The sequence below is a fragment of the Prionailurus bengalensis genome, chromosome C1, assembly GCF_016509475.1.
Source record: "Prionailurus bengalensis isolate Pbe53 chromosome C1, Fcat_Pben_1.1_paternal_pri, whole genome shotgun sequence".
NCBI classification, from domain to species: Eukaryota; Metazoa; Chordata; class Mammalia; order Carnivora; family Felidae; genus Prionailurus; species Prionailurus bengalensis.
Genome location: NC_057345.1, coordinates 142,940,415 through 142,961,175, shown reverse-complemented (window position 1 = coordinate 142,961,175; position 20,761 = coordinate 142,940,415). Strand labels below are relative to the sequence as shown.

The window sequence follows — 20,761 nt, the reverse complement described above, 5'->3', positions numbered from 1 at the left end:
TAATTTTATATTTTTATATTTATATAGAAAGCAAATTCTATAGTCTAATACTTGCTGAAAGACAGGGCACATGCAAGCAGTTAGCAAAGGCCATGTGGAAGTGGTAATCCAAAGGGAATGGGCAGTGATGAACAGGAAAGGCTTTTCAAGTAGAGCAAGCACTTGAACAAAGGGACAGAAGTGAAATGAGTCTAGAGAGGGCAAAGAAGGTGAATGCTGTGTGTGCCTAGTTAGGAGACCATGTTTAAGAAACTGGCAGCAGGACCTTGAAAATCAAGCAAAATAGCTTTGACATGATATGTATTCAATAAGAGATATCATATGGTTTTGGTGGGGAAAACAATATGCTAAAAGCAAATGGAAAAATTTTACAGACAATACAGTGCATTGAGACTAGAAAAATTGTGATAATTTTAAGAAGGCTATTTTAAGTAATACAGAAGGATTGAAGGGATGACCGGGACAAAGGAGAAGAAGAACGGAATCTGAAAGTAGTAAGTATTGTAAAAGTGTTAAGGACATTGGATATTGGAGACGAAAGAAACAAAGGAGCCATAGAGGAGTTAATGTGAAAGACTGGTAGTTTGGGTATATAGGGGTACAAGTGGTAAATATGCATTCGTGGAGAGAGAAATGGAGTTGAGACAATGGAACATTCAGATCAAGACATTTTATAGATAAATTAGAAATTTCATACTGTTGCATAGGTGTGAGAGTAGGAAAGAGATTAACATTTGAGAGTCATCAGAATAAAAGTGACAGCTGCAGGCGTGACCATGTATGAGGGAGGCAGAACAGTGTATGGCCAAGGGCAGAGTTTTGGAGGACACCACACTTAGGACATCTGGAAAGGAGCCAGCCACAAACAGAGAAGTTGAAGGACAACCAGGAACTGCCATGTCATGTAAGCCTAGGAAGAGGTTTCCAAGAAGACAATCTCCAAATGTCTCTCTTTACCCATAAAATGGAGAGATGAAGGGACACCTCATGCCACTCTAGTGCTATGGACTTTGAACAGTTAAAGTTGGCCACATATTTTGAGATCTCTCAGTAGAGTACATAATGGAGAATATATAACAATGAAGTAAAATCTTCCCATTCTTAGAAAAACTTGGCAGTTAAGGTATGGCTTTTATTTTTTATTTTTTATGTTTTGCAGATTATGCACTGAGTATCAGATTACCAACATGCCTATGAATAATTTCAGTACCATAAACTTCTAGTTATTGGGCACAGAACCCTAAGCAAACTGTTGTTCACAGAACATACGACTGGATAGGCATGTAGATTTCAGACTAAGGGCTTGGATTCAGAGGCTTTCTCTCCCTCTCCTGCACCTTCTTCCAGTTTCTCTGAACCCTACTTACTATGTTTTTCTTGTTATCTAAGCAGAGACAAAATACTTTGCAAACCCCAAGAGAGTCCTTAAGCTGACCAGAGTGCAGAATTCTAACTATACAGAATTCTGAATAAGGTTCCTGAGAAGTTAGGACTTCCAGATCTGATTTCTCTGAAAATTCTTGACAGAATGTCATAGTTAATAAGCATTTTTCTTGATAGGATGTTGCATACTCTCTGAGGACTTAGCCAGCCATGGAAAATACCAATTGCCCTATGCCTAAAATAAAGTCTTCACTACTTAACAACAACAACAACAAAAAAGATTGAGCAGTAGAATTAATATAAGTACATTTTAAAATTGCTCTTTTGTATCCCTGTTGATTTAATGTTCATAAAAGCTTTTGTTATAGGCAGTAGGTAGACATTATTAAGCTAAGACATAGCTAGACTTGGTTAAACCATGAAGGAGATGACTGGGACCTTGGAACTATCCAACCTCTTTATGTCGTAAATAAGAATACTGCCACATGGAAGGAGAAATAATTTGTAGAAGTCTCACAAGTGAGTAGGAGAAGAGTTGGGATGATAAATCTCCTTTTGTGATTCCCCCAATGGCCACAGTGTGTAAAACACACATTCAGAAATCAATCATTGAACCTTCACTCTAGTCAGTCTCCGTGCAAGCCACAAGTGTTCACAGATGAGCAGGTATGTTTTCCATCATCCCAGAGCTCATAGTCCAAGGTGGGACAGATGTGTAAGCAACCAATCACAGTGTCATCTGCTAATTCCTTTAAAGAAAGTAAGGGCCAAGTTGAGTGAGATCCCAGGAAAAGGTCCTCAGGTTAGGGAGGGGAGACTGTGACGTGGAGAATGAGCAGCAGCTTGCAGGCACATGGGGAGAGTGTGGAGCTGGGGCATTCCAGGGAAAAGGGAACAGCAGGTACAAGGTTCAGAGGCATAAGAGGTTTTTGTGGGTCTGGGGACCTACAAATAGTTCTTGTGGGGGCATAATACAAATAGTTCTTGTGGGGGACCTACAAATAGCATTGTGGGGGCAGGGCTCAAGATTGGTGGAAGAAAAGGTCTAAGTAGTCAGTAGTGGAGGAAAAAAGGAGGGAAAGAGTGAAGGGGCTGCATGATTAATAGACATGATACTTATTTTAAGACAAGAGAGGCCTTTCACAGGCTGAAAGGAACTAATGAAGAGGGAGCAGTTGAAGCTGTCAAGAAAGAGAAGGGGCAATGGATGCATCTAGGTCCAGAGGGCTACTGGACGGATCAGCTGTCTGAGTACAGGACTCCTGCCCTACAGGGGTTGATTCTCTGAACCATGCAGCAGGTGGGAGGGAGGGATGAGTACAGGGAAAGCTAAGCATATGTATAGCCTCCCTTTACTCTATGAGAGAGGAAGCTGAGAGTTGACTGGGGGCCTAAGGACATTCTTGGGGTTTTACACTAGCCACTGAAAGTAGAGACTGACCAGAGATGCATAATGGGGTTTTCAAGCTTCATTGAAGGCAAAGTGGCAATTGGATACCATAAACTCAGAGTATCGGGCACAGAGCCCCAAGCAAGCTGTTGTTCATAAGCACATATCACTAGGTAGGCACCCTGACTTCAAGCTAAGGGCTTAGGTTCAAGAGGCCCCCTCTCCCACTTCTGTACCTTCTTCAGTAGCCCTTTTAATCATGCTTATCACATTATCATTATCCAATCAATAGAGTTGTGTGATTTTCTTCAGTGTCACTCATCATCCTGGATATAAGATTAGAAGAAGTGTGTAGTTGAGTTGATCCAGAGCTAGGGGTATGGTAGCTGATGTAAAGACAAGAGATTGGGAGTTGAGGATGCCAGTTAACAGAATAATTTCAACTGCAAATCATGGCATGGATACAAATGGAAGGAAACAGATCTAGGATTAATAATCTTGAAGAGGGAAGACTTAACGAAATAGGAATTGCTGGTAATACTGAGAGCAAGGGCGTGTAGCATCTGCAAGGATAAGTTACTGTTACGTGATAGACTGAAGTTTAAGACTTCAAATACAGATGAATACATAGTCTTTTTCAAAATTGCCAACAAATGGAACATGGGAAATAGAATAATTTTCTGTGGCTCATGAGCGTCCCTGTCTTTTATTTTGTCAGATCGCCTACAAAAAAGGTCATGCTGAACAGCAATCTCAATTCACATCTCTGCCGGATCCTCCAGATATAGAGTTTGCAAAGAAAGTGACCAATCAAGTGAGCAAGGTAAGTACATAGGACTGGCCTCCCTTGAAAACTCTGACTTAATAATCTCAAACATCAGAGAAAGTAAGTAAGGGGGATTTAAAGACCCAATGCCAACACTGTGAGGGTGTTTTTGCAATATGACTCGGAAAAGTCGGCGTCAAAAACATTACATCCATGAACATCATGGAACCATGTTAATAAATGTTTAGCCAGCTTAATGGCTCCGTGATGAGGAAATGTGAAAGCCGCATTTTGAAAACAGAACCTGTGCCCTGATGTCATTTAACATTTTGACTTGCAGGAGTGATACTAACAAAGAACTGAGTCCCCGCACGTTTTCTTTGGAGGATCTGATTGTTTTAATTGAGTGTACAGTTTTATAGCTATCAGTCAGACATGGAGAAAATAAGAATGCATGCGTGATCTCTCAGACATAGCCATTAGTTTGACAGCCATGGGCAGTGCACCTCATAACTTTTAAAGCCCAGGCAAACAGCTTAGTCTGTCTATATTTAGGCTGGTAAGCTAGCTCTGAGGAATGCAGGCCTGACAGAGAATGCAGAGAGACAGATGTCCAACTGGTGACCAGACCCATGCTAAATTCCTATTTTAAATTGGTTCAAATCAGGCCACTTTCTCCTGGGATACTGCTGATTTTAAATACTTTTTTCTTGGCCCTCTGTGGAGTTGAGTCCCAGTTTGGTCTTCTGCTTGAATTTTGATGGAACCTCAAGGTTTCCATTTTGTTTAGGTATTTTGCGGGGAAGGATGTCTCTAGTGAAGAAGAAGGAAGAAAAGTTATGGATGATAAAGTCTATTCAATGATGTTTTTAGTGTCTGATATTGCAGACTACTAACTGTATAACCAGAGGCTATTTGGAGAATCTGCTAAGTACAGTAACTTTTCACTAATAGGAATGCCATGACCCTGACATTTGCCCAGGGCTAAGCGGAAATGAACTTTAGAACTGTCCATAAAGAGCCGGCCTACTGAAAGTGTTGATATTTAAATAAGATTGGGAAACAAGGGTGATGGAAAACAAGGGTGATGGACCTTTTTTTGAAGAAAAAGAAAAAGCTCCTTTCAAGTGGTTATTTGTAAAGAAAAATTTATTTTTAATTTTTATTTAAAACATATTTTAAAAGCTATCTTACTATTGCAACATGCTTTTACCTTGAGTGTGCAGTGTGGGTACTTGAATGTGATAAAAAATAAATCACTTTCACACTGCTCCACTCTCCACTAATTTAGACACACTAGTCTAGAAGTGCACTTGTCAATATAGTAGCCATCATCCACATGTGACTATTGAGCATTTGAAATGTGATTGTATAAACTGAGGGTCTTCTCTGTGTGAAATATACACTGGGAACACTTAGTATGACCAAATGAATGTAAAATAGCTCATTCATTATTTTTATACTGATTACAGGTTGAAATAATATTTTTGGACCTATTTGTTAAGTAAAAATATATTATTAAAATTAATTTCCCACCTGTTCCTTTTTACGTTTTAAAAATTGGCTACTAGAAAATCTAAAATTACACTGGCAGCTTGCATTATATGCCTGTTGGACTGTGCCACTCCAGCCGGATACGGTGGCATCATTAGACACTTGAAAACCTCACCGGGGCTGGATTTGCCCTTGTGGAATAACAAGGCCAAGGGAGAATGGGGGAGGATGAAAGTCACCGTATTTGGCTGTTTATCCCAGTCTTCCCCAAATACCAAGTTCTTAATGGCTGCTGTGTATTCAAAATAACACTCACTTTAGGAAGAAATGCTTGTGATCTGTAGCAGTCCATCCAACAACAAACCATCCAATAAGAGAGGAGTGGGGCTGCAGGTGGAGGAGAAAGAGGTGATTTTGCTGTGGGACCTACCTCTTTTCTCTTGAAGTATTCCCCATGGTCATGGGCTCTGATGCATGTTTCAGTATCATCATTTCCTTTTTTTCCAAAATAAATTAAATCTCCTTATGTACTCACTCTTATGTATTTAAATTCAGCATTTCCTTGTCTGTGTCTCCCAATACATCCCTTTGTCTTATAGCCTTTATTTCATACATTAATATAATGATCGTATATCTGTAACGATTTATATTGCTTATATATTGATTATATTCTGTTTACCAGCTTTCCTTACTGTACCTGTCAGAATCAATTCTCTTACCTTTGTCTTTGGCCAAAGGCACCAGCTCCAATACCAGCACTCATCCTGGCTCAGCTGCATTTTGTAGCCCTAACACAGACGGACAGGCAGGCAGGGTTGTTCATTAAGCAAGCCTTCCAGGTGAGGACACTATGCACACTACAGCCAGCTGAAAGTGGGGTCCTGAATGCAACATTGGGAAGTCCCTTTAGTTTCTCTGTGCTTGCTTCTCTGCTTCTTTCCAGATTCGTAAAGGGAGAAATGTGAGATTTCAGGTTAGAATTTCCAGTTCAGGGACGTAGAGTTGAAAGGAAAAGCTCTGTTTCCTCTACTCTCTATGCGTACTTCTGCCACCAAATGGGTTTTTTACCACACCAAACAAATTCTCTGACGCTAAATTGGTGTCCTATAATTCAGTTCAATTCTGACATTATCTTCTTGGGGTTAGCTCAGATCTCACAGGTTAAGGGCCCAGACCCATGAGACTACCCCTATCTCAGACACTAGTCATAAGTCTGGACCTCCCATACTTTGGACTATAAATCCGGGTTCCCATGACCCCCTCCTCCAGTTTAATAATTTGCTAATAATTGGCTCACAGAGCTCAGGGAAACCCTTTTTTGTGTTTATTACATGATAAAGGACACCGATGAACAACCAAGATAAAGAGGAACCTGGGGTGAGGTCCCGAAGGGTCCCAAGCACAGGACCTTCTGTCTCTGTGGAGCTGGGGTGTACTACTCTTCCAGCGTGTGGATGTGCTTACCAAAATGGAAGCTGTATGAATTGTGTCCTTCATGGATTTTTATGGAGGTTTCATCCCATAGGCCTAACTGATTATTAACTCCGTCTCCAGCCCCTCTCCCCTCCTCAGAAAATGAAGGGTGAGGTGGAAAGTTCCAAGCTTCTAATCATGGCTTGGTCTTTCTCATGACCAGCCCCCATCATAAATCTATCCAGGAGTTGTCTCACTGAAACAAAAGACAACCCTATCACTCAGGAGATTACAAGGTTTAGGACTTCTGTGTTAGGAACTGGAGGCAGTGACCGATATATACTATTTCACTAGGATGTTTTTTAAAAAATATCTTTCAGGAAATACTGTTACACAGCATGAAGATGCCAAACTGTGATCTTCTAAAACCATGGAAAGTCCTCTATAATAAAGAATTAGGGGGAGATCTCCATTGATATCAACAGAAGAGATTGGGTTGAGTAAGGAAAGCATCCCTGGGCCCGCTGTAGGCAATGAAAATACCAGTTGGGAACCCCTCCACAATTCTGAGAGGATAACTTGTCTTCGAATGAAACTGTCAGAAGTCCCAGTATTTAGCTACTCATAGAAAAAGAGTGAAGTGTGATTAACTAAACTGGCTTTGTATTCCTTCCGTTTGATAACCACATCAAAACCACAGATGCAGATAGGGAAAGTAGAAAATGAAACCATGTGTTTAAGTAGGACATTAGTGTGTCCAATTTGTGGCCCAATGGAAGCACTCTCAGCTCATTTCTGGGGAGGAAGAACTATGGGGAAGCAATTTTACTACATCTATTAACATGCAGTTACTCTCTTGCCCACAGAAGGTGTTTCATAGCTTGTAATTGACTCAATGTACTTTCCTCTGTTAAGTGAACACAGAATCTTAGAGAATATTAAATCGATTCTTGCTGCCAGGTTTCCATTGATTGGCTTTACCTATGACAGAGTTGGACAGAAGAATTAGAGTGGGGTTGGGGGGAAAGTTGGATGTTGGACCCTGGTACGGCTAACAATCTCTGTGTACCACATAAGTACTCAGGCCTTGCTGCCAGACTCGTAGAATAAGACCACTTGGTTGACAGAGGGGTACCACATAGACACATACCTCACTCTCCTTCTCATTCCTCAAGTTGCAGGCCTTCAGCCTTTTAACTCCTCTCCTACCTATAGATGGAGGGGAAGGCCATAACTTCCTCAATAGATAACAAGCCCCAGCCTCTTTCCTTACAATGAAAATCTTCCCACACTTGGGAATACTCGGGTGGGTTGTGAGAGATCCAACTCTATGGTGACTGGTTTATGAAGAGGAAGAAGTGGGGAAGGACTTTGGGTGAGGGTGCTGGATGGTCTTGTACTCTTATTTTTCATCTTGTTTTAATATATTTTAAAAAATCAGACATCCATCTCTTAATGTAAGAATTTTAATTTTCTTAAATCTACATATGTGATTCTAATTATTTCTTCACAATAACCCAACTTTTGGATCTCATTAAGAGAATCTGCTGCCTTCTCAATTTTAAATCCTATCACAAAGTCCAATTGCCCCTATCCCCTAATCTTAAAGGTCTCTTCCTTTGCCAGCAAGCAGAGAAAGGGCAGTATTCCACCAAAAATGTGGATTTGGAGGTCTTAACCTGGGGTGTGTATACATCAAGAACCTCTGAAGTTGTGTTTATGGGCATTTTATAGCTTTCTCAGATTTCTGAAGAGGTCTATTCGCCAAAAAGATTAGAAATACTTCTATAGGCAATCAGCAAATCAAAAAATCCATTTTGACCAATTGAATTCAGTCAGTTTTGACTGACTAAAGAGTTGACTTCAATTTTTTAAAGCTTCCAAAGAAGACAGTAGGCAAATTTACACTTAAATGTAAATACTATCTCAACAAAGATTTTCACTGAAGAATACACATGCGTGTGCATACACAGACACAGAATTTTCTCCAGAGTTTCTTACTCTGTTATGCTAGCAATGTTGGCAACATTATTGTTATAATTATTATACCGTACATTTGTTTAGCACTGAAGAGTTTGCAAAGGACTCTTCAGGGTATAAACTTGTGTAGACTTTTCAACAGTCCTCTGTGGATGGAATTATTATTGCCGGTGCTGTGGTTAAGAACCCTGAAACTTGGAGAGGCTAAGCCACATCTTTGGTAATGATGGACTTTAGTCTTGGGCCCAGAGCTTCTGAACTCCATCCCAGGAATCTAAAATTTATAGTTATGAAAAACACTTGGCTAGCATTTAGCGTATTAGCCTCTTGAGAAGAATGGATAAAGGCATTTGAGAGAGGGCTGAGCATCCTTTAACTCAAACTCACTGGCTTTGCATATCACTCATCCTTGGTACTGGTTCTGTTGAAGGTATACCAGAAAATCACTTTCTTTCTTCCTGAAGAGTGAAGTGGGGGTGTAGGCGTGCAGACACTTTGAGACTCGCTGGTTGTTAACACATTTCTATGAGCCAAGAAGGGGAAATTGTTATAACCCAGCTCTGGCTCATATGCCCAGGTTTGGGATTGACTGGTTGAATTTTATTTTAAACATATATATTTTTTAAATGTTTATTTATTTGAGAAAGAGAGAGAAGGAGCATGAGTGGGGAAGGGGCAGAGAGAGAGGGAGATGCAGACTCTGAAGCAGGCTCCAGGCTCTGAGCTGTCAGCACAGAGCCTGATGTAGGGCTTGAACTCCCAAACCGTGTGATCATGACCTGAGCCAAAGCCAGACGCTTAACTGACTGAGCCACCCAGGTGCCCCTAATTTTATTTTAAGAACACTTTAGGCCAAGGCAGTTTGAAGCCACATATCATGGGCTTAGTTCAGTTTAGTTTTGTTGGACATGCATTTATGAAGTCACGTCTGTGTGATGCATTTTGTGTTAGATTCTGAGGATATAAACATAAAGAAGACATAATTCCTCTCAAGGCTGCTCACAGCCTGGGGTTCAGGTGGAATGGTGTTTGTGAATAAGATGGGGCAATTTTTGAATTACTTACGAGTTCTCATTAAAATTTCTTCAAGTCTAAATTGGAAAGTGTTATTCATTAGCCTTCAAGCCAAATTTTGTGGTGGCATTCCTTTCTGGATAATTAGAAGTTTTGGTAAATCTCAGAAATTTATGGCTAATTTCATCTGGCATGGAAGTGTGGGTTGAGTGGTTTTATTATAACTCTGAAATATAAGTGGAGGATGCTCCTGAGTCTCCTCCCTCAAACATCAGGGAACATCTATAAGTTTTGAACGAACTAAGTTCCCAGACTCAACAAGAAGGTAGTCAGTTATTACCTCTACCCTCTCGCCCAACTTTTTTGTTGGGTAAATTGATACTATCCTGGAACATTTGAAGACATCTATTAAGAACTTAAGGACCATAGTCAAGATATGTTTTAAGTTAAAAAAAAGTTTTTTTAAGCTGCCCATTACCACTTAGTTATCTATCCTATTTGTCAATTTCTATATTTTCTATATTTCATCTTTTTTTTTCTCCTAGAACAAATACAAGGAAGACTATGAAAATAAAGTCAAAGGCAAATGGAGTGAGACACCTTGCTTTGAAATTGCAACCGCCAGAATGAATGCTGATAACATCAGCACAGTAAGTAGGAAGGAATGGCCAGATGTTCTTAGGTTGAAAGTGTGACCCTTTCTTTTATGACTTCAGACCCCCAGCTGCATCTAAAGTGGTACCAGAACATTAGAGTCTGGGTACCCCTTCATGGGGGTAAGATCTGTATAGAGTTCCTATCAAGAAAGAAATTCCCCTATCTCTCTTTCCTTTTGAGAAATACTGCTTTGATCAGATTCCATTATTCATGCCTCAATTTTCATATGAACAATACAGTTTCAAAGTGAGTACAGGTTAAGGGGGCCTTTGAAATTTATTCTTTGCCTGGGGAGCCCAAACAGCACATTTATGAAACTGATTAGTTTCTTCCCTGATTTTCTTCACTGAAAAACACTCTTTCTTTTCTCTTAAGTTCTCTGCCCCTGGCCTTTTAGAGCTCCTTCTTGAAAGCTGGTTTTCAGCCCATTATAATTGCTCCAAATCTCTGTTAAGTTGCTAATTGTTTTTGTGATGGCACTGCATTCTCTCATTGTAACCTGACTTGTGTAAGCCAAGAGGAGCAGCTTTGTGTAACCTCTCCCACCAGCCCCTGTCCTCCCATGTGAAACCTGTGCACAGTCTATGCCCACAGCAGTTCTCCAGTATGTGTAATGTCTTACAGAGGAAATACCAAGAAGACTTTGAGAGTATGAAAGACCAGATCTACTTCATGCAGACCGAAACACCAGAGTACAAAGTGAATAAACAAGCTGGGGTGGCAGCTAGCAAGGTATGCGGGGATGCTCTCATTTGTCATGATGGTCTTAGTGTGGGTGAATTTCCTATAACTCTTGCTTTTGTATATAATGGGGGAAAAAGCATTCTTGGGGAACAACAAAAGAAATATTCTGGGGTTATAATAGGGCTACCAATTTTTGAAAAACTTGGCTGTGTGTGACCATTAACAATACTAAATAACCATCTTTAATATTTCATAAATGACCTTTTGATACCTGCAAGTAAAAAGGCTATCCTCTCAGATAGGAGGATCCCCCAAGAAAAGACAACTGGTGACCTTATATGAATATGGACACTCCCACACTCACCATTACCATTATTTTTCTTATTTTCCTACTAATTGGTGAAAATCTAGTCACAGACAAGATAGACAAATTCATGGATATGCATATACTCTATAGAGTAGACTTTGGTAAATAGAGTCCTTAGCATTCTAAAGCACTAGAAAGAGCATAAACTTCAAAGCCAATCAGACTTGATTCAAACCCTGGCCTTGGCTCTGCTGGAGCAGTGAAAGCAGGAAGATCATATCATCTAGGAAGCTATTTCAGGATTCAGGTGCAAAATAGTGATGTTTTGGATCAGGAATGGGGCAAGGCAAGTGATGAGATGTACTTTGAAAGGTAGAGCTAACCTAGTTTGCTGTTGGGTTGGATGTGGGATATGTGAGGAAAGTTTGGGTCTAAGCAACCAGATAGATGGGATTTCCCTTTATCAAGATAGAGAAGAATGTGGAAAGAGTGAATGATTATTTTTGCAGGGAAGACATGAGCTCAGCTTTCAACATGTAAGATTTGAGATGTCTTTTAGACATCCAAGTGGAAATATTAAGTGGACAGTTGATTGTATGAGTCTGAAGTTTCTGGGGAGGCATCCAGAAGGATTATATAAATTTGGGAGTCATCAGTAGATGGATAGTATTTAACGTCATAAGACTAGAGGCCATCGAGGGAGCAAGTGTAGACCCAAAGCTCTGAGAACTGAACTCTGGAGTATCTCCATGTGAACACATCATCGAGGTGAGGTAGGAATAGAGTCAAGAGAAAGTGGGAAGTGAGTGAAGAGAGTGATCAGTTGTGTCAAATGTTTCTGAAGTGGATTTACCAATAGGTGGTCTCTGGTGAACTTAACAACAAGAGCAATTTGGTTGAGTCTGCTTAGAGAGGGCTCATGAGTGGATGAGAAGAGAGAAATAGAAAAGTGTAAGTATACTCAAGTTTTTAAAAGTATTTTCCTGAAAGGAAAAGAAGAAAATGGGGTAGTAGCTGAAGGATATGTGGATGAAGAGGGGATTCTTTTAAGATTGGAGACAAAGACATCATGTTTCTATGCTGATGGAAAAAAATCCAGTGTGGGGGGGAAATGTGATGATGTCTGAGGAGGGAAGAGTGGCTGAAGTAATGCCCTTGAGTAGGTGAAAAGGGAAGCGTTCTGGTGCTTAACAAGAGGGGTAACTTTGCCATGGGTCTTGACAATTCATCCATAAACAGGAGAGGAGACCACATATCCCAAATACAGGTAGGAAGATAGGAGGGTGCGTGGAACTCCTTTTCTGGTTGTTTCCATTTTTCAATGAAGCACATAATTCTATACTAGAGAAAGGTTATGTCTTTCATTCCTGTAGTGTATTCCCTATGAGTCTTCTTTGTGTGCTACAGGGGATAGTGCACCTGTGTTTCAGTTGTGTATCTCCTGCCTTTGGATACCAAGCTGGTTATGTCTGTTTTTCAAGGTTCTCAAATGTTAGTAGCTTATCTAGGATTCTTTGAATGTTCCTATATTCTATAGTTATATTGCTGGAATAAATGGCTGGCACTGTGGATCAAGAAATAGGATCCATTTCTTGTTCTTCTCCCTTTGGACATGCTCCAGACAGGGGCTTCTGAGCCCTTGTTTAAAGCTTCTGCTAAAGCTGGAATTAAAGGTGTAAAGCAGGAGGGGCAGAAAGAAAAGGAGAGGTTGTCATCCTTCATCCAGCCTCCAGCCCCTTCCTCCTCCTTCTGCATGTACATTAAATACACACATGCTTACACACAGTCATAGATGAGGCATTAAAGGGTAGATTGATGATGCTTGAGGCTTGCTTTCTTTAAAAATATGTTGGAAGTTAGGCAGCCAGAGGCTAAGAGCTCAATGAGGGTTGTGGAGCAGTAAGTGTCTGGGACATGATGCACTATCATTATTTGTGTGGCTATCTCTTTCTGTCTTTGAGGGCAGGGACTATATGTTATTCTTCCTTGCACCTGTCTCAGAGCCAGCACGTAATTGATACCCTATGGATGTTTTTGAATGAATAAATGAATGGCAGGAAGTTATCCTGGAAATTTATGCAGTTTCTCTGCTACTGTTATGAGTTACTATGAGTATTTTGTTTGTAAAATGTCAAGCTGTCACTTTTCTAGAAAGTTGATTTGTGGAACTATGTCGTAATATCCATAATAGAGACAAGAGCAAAAATAACCCAGAGAGTTACTTTATCACTTTATTTCACTCCTACAGGTAAAATACAAAGAAGACTATGAAAAGAATAAAGGAAAAGCAGATTATAATGTACTTCCTGCTTCAGAGAACCCACTGCTCAAGCAGCTGAAGGCAGCAGGAAATGCCCTGAGTGACGTAAGTACATTCTTGTCAAAAAGTGTTTTTCCACCTTAGCTGCTAGAGAGGTGAAATTTCTCTCCTTCTATAATGGCTAAATGCAAATATAACTTTGCAAATACTTTATGATTCTAGTGTAGCAGTTTCCCTGGAACTGTTTAACCACAGGAAGACATAAATGCCTCTGAGTATGATGTATGTCCATTTTGGGGGTTCTGTGGATTTAGTTCAATGGCAGAGAAATCTTCATTTGCTTATAGGCCCTGGTACTTCTATATGAACAAAGAGCAGGTTGTAGGAGATACATGTGATTTTGATACAGACAGGAGGAGACTTTGAAAAGGGAGGGGAGGGGGGCGAGAGAGAGAGGGATCAGGTTGTGTGTGTACCCTGCCCTTGTGTTCTTCGAGCCACTGGGAGAAGACCAGTGTCCTGTGTTTCACAGCTTTTCCCCCTCACCACCACCATTTTCTGTGCAGATGCTGGCCCTAGAAACCATCATTTGCAGACAGCATGACTTAAAAGATGGCTCCCTAAGTCTTCACAGGAATTTCTACTTGTGGAAATAAAAGCCTGACCAATCCAATTACATTTAAAAATTTTTTTTTCAACGTTTATTTTTTTTGGGACAGAGAGAGACAGAGCATGAATGGGGGAGGGGCAGAGAGAGAGGGAGACACAGAATCAGAAACAGGCTCCAGGCTCTGAGCCATCAGCCCAGAGCCTGACGCGGGGCTCGAACTCACGGACCGCGAGATCGTGACCTGGCTGAAGTCGGACGCTTAACCGACTGCGCCACCCAGGCGCCCCAATCCAATTACATTTAAAATAGATAAGTGAGAACTGGCGTTAAGAGACTAACAGCCCAAAACCACTTTGACTATATAAGAGACTGAACATGTGATCAGTTGAGTTTTTCCCTTAGAGTTACATTGTGTTAAGCTTTCCTAATATTTGAGGATGAAACATGGTTCTCTTTGCAGGTTAGTTATCTTTTCTTTGTCCCTTGAATTCAGTCAGCACTGTAGAGATGCATACATGTGATTGAGGAATGGGGTGAGTGGAGTGGCAGGTGAGAAGGTGTCAGTGGGTCTGTCCACATAGCTCTGTTGGAAAATTAATGCAAAGCCTGTCTCCTGTTTCCTAAATGAAGATAATCTTTATCAAGCATATAAAAGCACAGGTCCAAATCTACTTTGTTGATAAAGAGAGCAATATAAAAATATAAAAACTGAATTGCACCATTTACAATTTCAAAAACCCAACATGAGAAAGTGACAATAGCCCACTTTGTCAGTGTGCCTTTAAAATCCAATAATTGTAGGGACACCTGGGTGGCTTAGTCGGTTGAGTCCAACTTCAACTCAGGTCATGATCTCACAGTTCGTGAGTTTGAGCCCTGCGTTGGGCTCAGTGCTGACAGCTTAGAGGCTGGAGCCTGCCTGCTTCAGATTCTGTGTCTCATTCTCTCTCTGCCCTTCCCCCACTCACACTCTGTCTCTGTCTCTCAAAAATGAGTAAATGTTAAAAAAATAAAATAAGATCCAACAGTTGTTACTGTTGGAGCTAAATTTAAATCCTAGCAGAGAAGGAGAGTGAGCAGGTTCATGATCTGAGTTCTTGTATATACCTTAATTTTAAGATATATTATCTGTATAATAAGGCATTTTCCCTTGGTAGAAGGAGGAAGAGAGACGGTCTTTCTCAAAGTATACTAAGCTTTTTCATGCATGTTTGTTAAAAAAAAAAATCACTGCTGCTCAGAATAGTCCTCTCTGTTGTGGCACTGTCAGTGAGGGACGTGTGTGAGTTGGGGCATAGAGGAAGTAGGAGTTCCAAAATACACCTAAACTCCACAACTAAGGGCTTGGTCTGAGGCAGCATTCTGGTTTCTTGATTTTTTTTTTTTTTTTTTTTTTTTTGGTGAATGTTAAAAGCCTAAGCTTCACAGTAATTACTAATAGAAGAAACTTATTCACAACACCCCAATGTTTGATTATCCGTTTTTAAGACAGTTGACAGGTGATATCTTTTTTCTGCTTCTTTTGTTTAGTGTTGGGAAATACAAGTGTTATAATCAGTGTAGGAGTGACAGGAATCTATTTTAACTGATTTTTTTTTTTCTTTGACAGAAACTATACAAAGAAAACTATGAAAAGACTAAGGCAAAGAGCATAAATTACTGCGAAACCCCCAAATTTCAACTTGATACAGTTCTGCAGAACTTCACTAGTGACGTAAGCAATCCTGTGGTTACTTCCTGTGTTAAGAAAAGATCCATTATTCCCCCCAATCAATACATGAAATATGTTTTGTCTTTCAGACTAAGTACAAAGATTCCTACGTAAAGAATGTTTTGGGACATTATGTAGGCAGCTTTGAGGATCCATATCACACACACTGCATGAAAGTCTCAGCTCAAAACAGTGATGTAAGTTGTAAGACCATTGTTTAGCTTTCCAATGAACACATCCTTAGGGCATGAATAAAATGGTTGCATCCTTATGTCTGATGTCTTTTCCTCATAGAAAAACTACAAAGCAGAATATGAAGAAGACAGAGGCAAGGGCTTCTTCCCCCAGACCATAACTCAAGAATATGAAGCAATCAAGAAACTAGATCAATGTAAAGATGTAAGTCCGTATCATGAACTTTGAACATCCTGACCTCCATAGCCTCAGTGGTCAAGAGATAGTTAAAATTTTAACACTTTTCAAGTACATGCAGGCAAGGAAATTATAAGAAACAAAACTTATTTGGTAGTAAACTGTTTTCCCCTGTGGTCACCAATACATTTCAAGAGCTAATTCTAGTTCATTTCCCCCAAGAAGAGTTATCAGAAATGTGAAGAATGAGAAAGTTTCTTGTACAGTGTGAAGGCATCTCTCAAAGACACTGCAGTCTAATGAGAAAAGAACCATGTGTTTTATTAACTACAAGTTTCTTTTGTTTTGGGCAATGCTTCTGCTTGCTTGGTCTATAGGTCAACTTGGATTTGACTGCTGAAACTATTCCTTTTTTGCTCCACAGCACACCTACAAAGTCCATCCAGATAAGACAAAATTCACTCAAGTCACGGACTCTCCCGTTCTGGTGCAAGCCCAAGTCAATTCCAAACAACTGAGTGATGTAAGTTCATCTAAATGTTCAAGAAATCCAATTATGAGGGATAACATCTCACAACTCCATATATAAAATCCAGTGACTTGTCACATTTACAAAAAAAAAAGACTATTTCAGTTTTAGCAAATTTAACTTGTATATATTTGTAATCACCTAAAATAGTTCCTTATTTAGTTGCCTTGCATCTTCTTGGATGGATAACAATTATAGCGAAATGGTTCTATAAGGGAAACTAATGTAGCTTACCACACTGGAAAGGACCATGAGTTTTTGAGTCAGACAAAACTGGATTCAAATTGTACCTCTGTCATTTATGACCTGACATCACAGGCAAATCGTTTAACTTCAGTTTGCCTCATATTTCCCTTTTATAATTTGTGGTTGTTTTGAAGAGTAAATAAAAGGAGATATGTGCATAGTAAATACCCTGACCCAGAGCAGATATTCAATACAGGGGATTTCTCTCTCTCAAATAAGTTTTTAGAAAATGGAGTCTTTGAGATAAGTTTTATCACATGAGTTTTAAGCATGAACCTCCAAGCTTGTGTTAAAACAAAATAAAACAATAAAAGTAATCCCAGTAGATTTATATCCAGAAATAAAGTCTTCAGATAAGAGTATTAACAAGCTGTAATGGATGTGAGGAGATGTAAGTTCTCCAATACATGAGCATTGACAATAAAAACAAAGAAAGGGCTGTGACTCTCAGGATCTACTGATTCTGGGGGCTGATTGTGATATGCATGGAGAGGAAGCATATATGAAAGAGCCACCTCCTTCTAGGACAGTTCTACTATGGTAACCAACATCAGCCATCATGTGTTCAGCACACAGGTTGTCAATGGAGGCCTACCCTAGCTCTAGACTTCTCTCTTGATCTTAACAACATTGTCAGTTGTTATTTATCAAAACGTATTTTACATTTTATTTTATGAAATGTACCACACAAAATTTTTGTATTTTGGAACAATTCTTCTTCAGAACTAATTGTATCCCTTATTGCCTCTCTGTCCCTTTCTCTCTCTCTCTCTCTCTCTCTCTCTCTCTCAGCTGAACTACAAAGCGAAACATGAAAACGAAAAGTTCAAGTGCCACATACCTCCAGATACTCCTGCCTTCATCCAACACAAAGTCAATGCCTATAACCTGAGTGATGTAAGTTCCTGTGTGCTATGCTATGGGATATCCTGACAACCTGTGTTTTTATTTCTGGATTTCTTCACTGAAAAAACATTTCATTAAAGATGGGAAGAATATTTAACATTTGTATCATGTTCCTATGCCTCTGCTCACATATCTTTGAACTCCCCTTATAAATGTGGATAGCAACATTGTTAGTAGCTTCATACAATTAGACAATCTTAATATGTTTTAATCAACCCTCAAAATGCCATCACTCATGTATGTTTAATTGCAAATGATAATGTTAGATCTTTTAGACACACATTCATTTATACTGTGCTATAATTTTCATCCAGGACCTCATTTTTTAGATATAATTTCATTTTATTTACTCCTCAGAGGTTTAATGTCCCTATTTTTACACAAATGGTGCTTATTTCTACATGTAAGAGAACTTGCACTAAGATATAGTGTATTCAGAAGGCATAAGACCAGGTGTCTGTTGCTATTTTTCATTTTCAAAACTTAATTTTATAGAAAAGTCAAATTCACCTTGTAGGGGAGATCTCAATTTCTTCAACAATTCTGTAAATAAGTGCTAAGATTATCTAGCATCAATGAGTATTGTAATGATTCAGGAAATAATCTTTTCAAAGGACTTTGAGATCAAACTAAAGTGTTATCTTTAGATCCTAAAAAGTAAATTAACTATAGAATATTTGTGCCACTCTGTGAAATACTCCATGTTAGGATCAAATATTAGTATGGTAACTAGAATTAGGTTAATTTGATGAATGATTCTAATGAAGAGCAAAAAATCTTGATCTTGGAAAATTCTAAGCTTTAGCTTGAGGAGAAATACCTAAAATATGCACGATTTTCTGAACAATGAAAATGATCCATTTATTTCATTCATCCTAAGAGTATTGAGATATTCCTTTGTCTTTAAAGTGTGATAACATGCATGCCATTTTTACCAATTCCTTTGTTAAAATTTTTCTGTCCAGAATGTCTATAAGCAAGACTGGGAGAAGAGCAAAGCAAAGAAGTTTGACATCAAAGTGGACGCCATTCCCCTGCTGGCAGCCAAAGCCAACAGCAGGATCGCCAGCGATGTGAGTGTGGCCTGGGCACCTGGGCAGGGCACCCTCACTGACATTTCCCGATGGGTGGGCTCTGGCATGTGTGATGTCTTTACAGGTGATGTACAAGAAAGACTATGAGAAAAACAAAGGGAAAATGATTGGAGCCCTCAGCATTCATGACGATCCCAAGATGCTGCACTCTTTGAAGACGGCCAAAAACCAGAGTGATGTGAGTGTCTTTGTGAATCACCCTTATTTTCAGATGTGGTTGTACTTACAGTTTAATATAACTTTGGGTGGGATGTTAGCCCAAGTGAAATCTCAGATTCAGGATAACAAATCAAACACGAAAACCCAGTGGTAAAAGATGATTAAGCTCTTCATTCTGTACTTTGAGATACCAGTGAATATTGTAAATGTTTCCTTAACCTCTTTAATGCCCTGTTTTCTTAAGGGGAAAAGATACTAGCAATAGCATTTTCGTTATTGTTTTTCTAGAAATGGGCTTAATATGTCAGTACCCATAAGTACATATTTATTCTGTCATGATCTGATCTAAGGTGCTTTGCAAAAATACATACAGAAAAAATTAAAGGAAAGAAGTGAGAAAATCAGGCTAAAGACAAAGTAGGAAAACTAGATGAAGCATAACCTCAAGAACAAAGTATTTTATTTCATAAAATAAAAATTTTATAAAATATTGATCTCATTTTAAAGACTAAAATATCCAAAATAAAATAAAACTCTTTACAAAAATTGCCTCTCTAATTCATGGCATAAAGGAAAAACTCCCTATTCTGTATCATTTATAAATATTCTTATTTTTATTGAGTATATTTTTGGATTTCTATCTGGGAAAATTGAGAATGTGTAGAAATACATGCTACCTACAACAAAATGGAAAAAAATCTTTTTGTGCATTATTACTATAAAGAAAAATATTAGATTTCAATGAGAAAATCCAACTTCCAAAGGTGTTATAAAATGTATTTTCATCGAGTGCTGAACTGAATACTTTTCTAGGACTGTGCCTGAGTATCTAAGGTCCACCTTCTACCTTATACCTAATTTTGCACTATTTAAAAAATCCATTTTCCTTCAAACACATTCAAATGGAAAGAATTATTTAAAAATTTTTTTTAACATTTATTTATTATTGAGAGACAGAGAGTCACAGAGCGTGAGCAGGGGAGGGGTAGAGAGAGGGCGGGAAGACACAGAATCCGAAGCAGGCTCCAGGCTCTGAGCTATCAGCACAGAGTCCGATGCGAGGCTCGAACCCACAAACCGGGAGATCATGACCTGAGCTGAAGTCAGTTGCCTAACCAACTGAGCCACCCAGGTGCCCCTGGAAAGAATTAAGACAAAAAATTGCTTAGAGAGCAGCATTGGTATATTCTAGTTTATTCTGGTGGAGAAATGTTAGGATAAATAATATAAGCATATATATAGTTATTAGCAGCCTAGATTATACAAGACATGAGCCTCTACCATATTCATTCTGCTTTTTTTGCTTCATGGAAAATACTGAAAAAATACAAAATTTGCCTTTTTGGTTAAGTATAGCAATGATGAGAATGGCTTTTATATCATGAGATACATATTTTTTATCGTTGTTTTTCTTTTTCCTTTGACAGAGATTATACAAAGAAAACTATGAAAAGACAAAAGCAAAGAGCATGAACTACTGTGAGACGCCCAAATATCAACTTGACACTCTGCTGAAGAACTTCAGTGAGGTTCGAAAGGCCATGGTTACCCCTGGGGTTTCGGGGCTTTTTTACCATTTGACAAATAACATATGTAATTGACATATTTGTCAATATGTTTTCTCTTTCAGGCTAAATACAAAGATTCATATGTACAGAATGTTTTGGGACATTATGTAGGCAGCTTCGAGGACCCATATCAAATACACTGCATGAAAGTTTCAGCACAAAACAGTGACGTAAGTTGAAGACAAATATCCATGCCTCTCAGTGATATTATTTGGGGG

At 39.1% G+C, this 20,761-nt stretch overlaps 1 protein-coding gene across 29 annotated transcripts in view; it reads left to right on the top strand.

Moving 5' to 3' along the window:
- The window catches only part of NEB (nebulin), a 222,045-nt gene that overhangs the window by 12,929 nt on the left and 188,355 nt on the right, over window positions 1–20,761 (top strand). For all 29 annotated transcript variants that reach the window (XM_043576703.1, XM_043576705.1, XM_043576679.1 and 26 more), the window contains exons 10-22: window positions 3,492–3,596; window positions 9,986–10,090; window positions 10,722–10,829; window positions 13,337–13,453; window positions 15,568–15,672; window positions 15,759–15,866; window positions 15,964–16,068; window positions 16,466–16,564; window positions 17,609–17,713; window positions 18,688–18,795; window positions 18,881–18,994; window positions 20,403–20,504; window positions 20,606–20,713. In XM_043576703.1, the coding sequence (XP_043432638.1) occupies window positions 3,492–3,596; window positions 9,986–10,090; window positions 10,722–10,829; window positions 13,337–13,453; window positions 15,568–15,672; window positions 15,759–15,866; window positions 15,964–16,068; window positions 16,466–16,564; window positions 17,609–17,713; window positions 18,688–18,795; window positions 18,881–18,994; window positions 20,403–20,504; window positions 20,606–20,713 (1,389 nt within the window). The remainder of the gene's footprint in view (window positions 1–3,491; window positions 3,597–9,985; window positions 10,091–10,721; window positions 10,830–13,336; window positions 13,454–15,567; window positions 15,673–15,758; window positions 15,867–15,963; window positions 16,069–16,465; window positions 16,565–17,608; window positions 17,714–18,687; window positions 18,796–18,880; window positions 18,995–20,402; window positions 20,505–20,605; window positions 20,714–20,761) is intronic.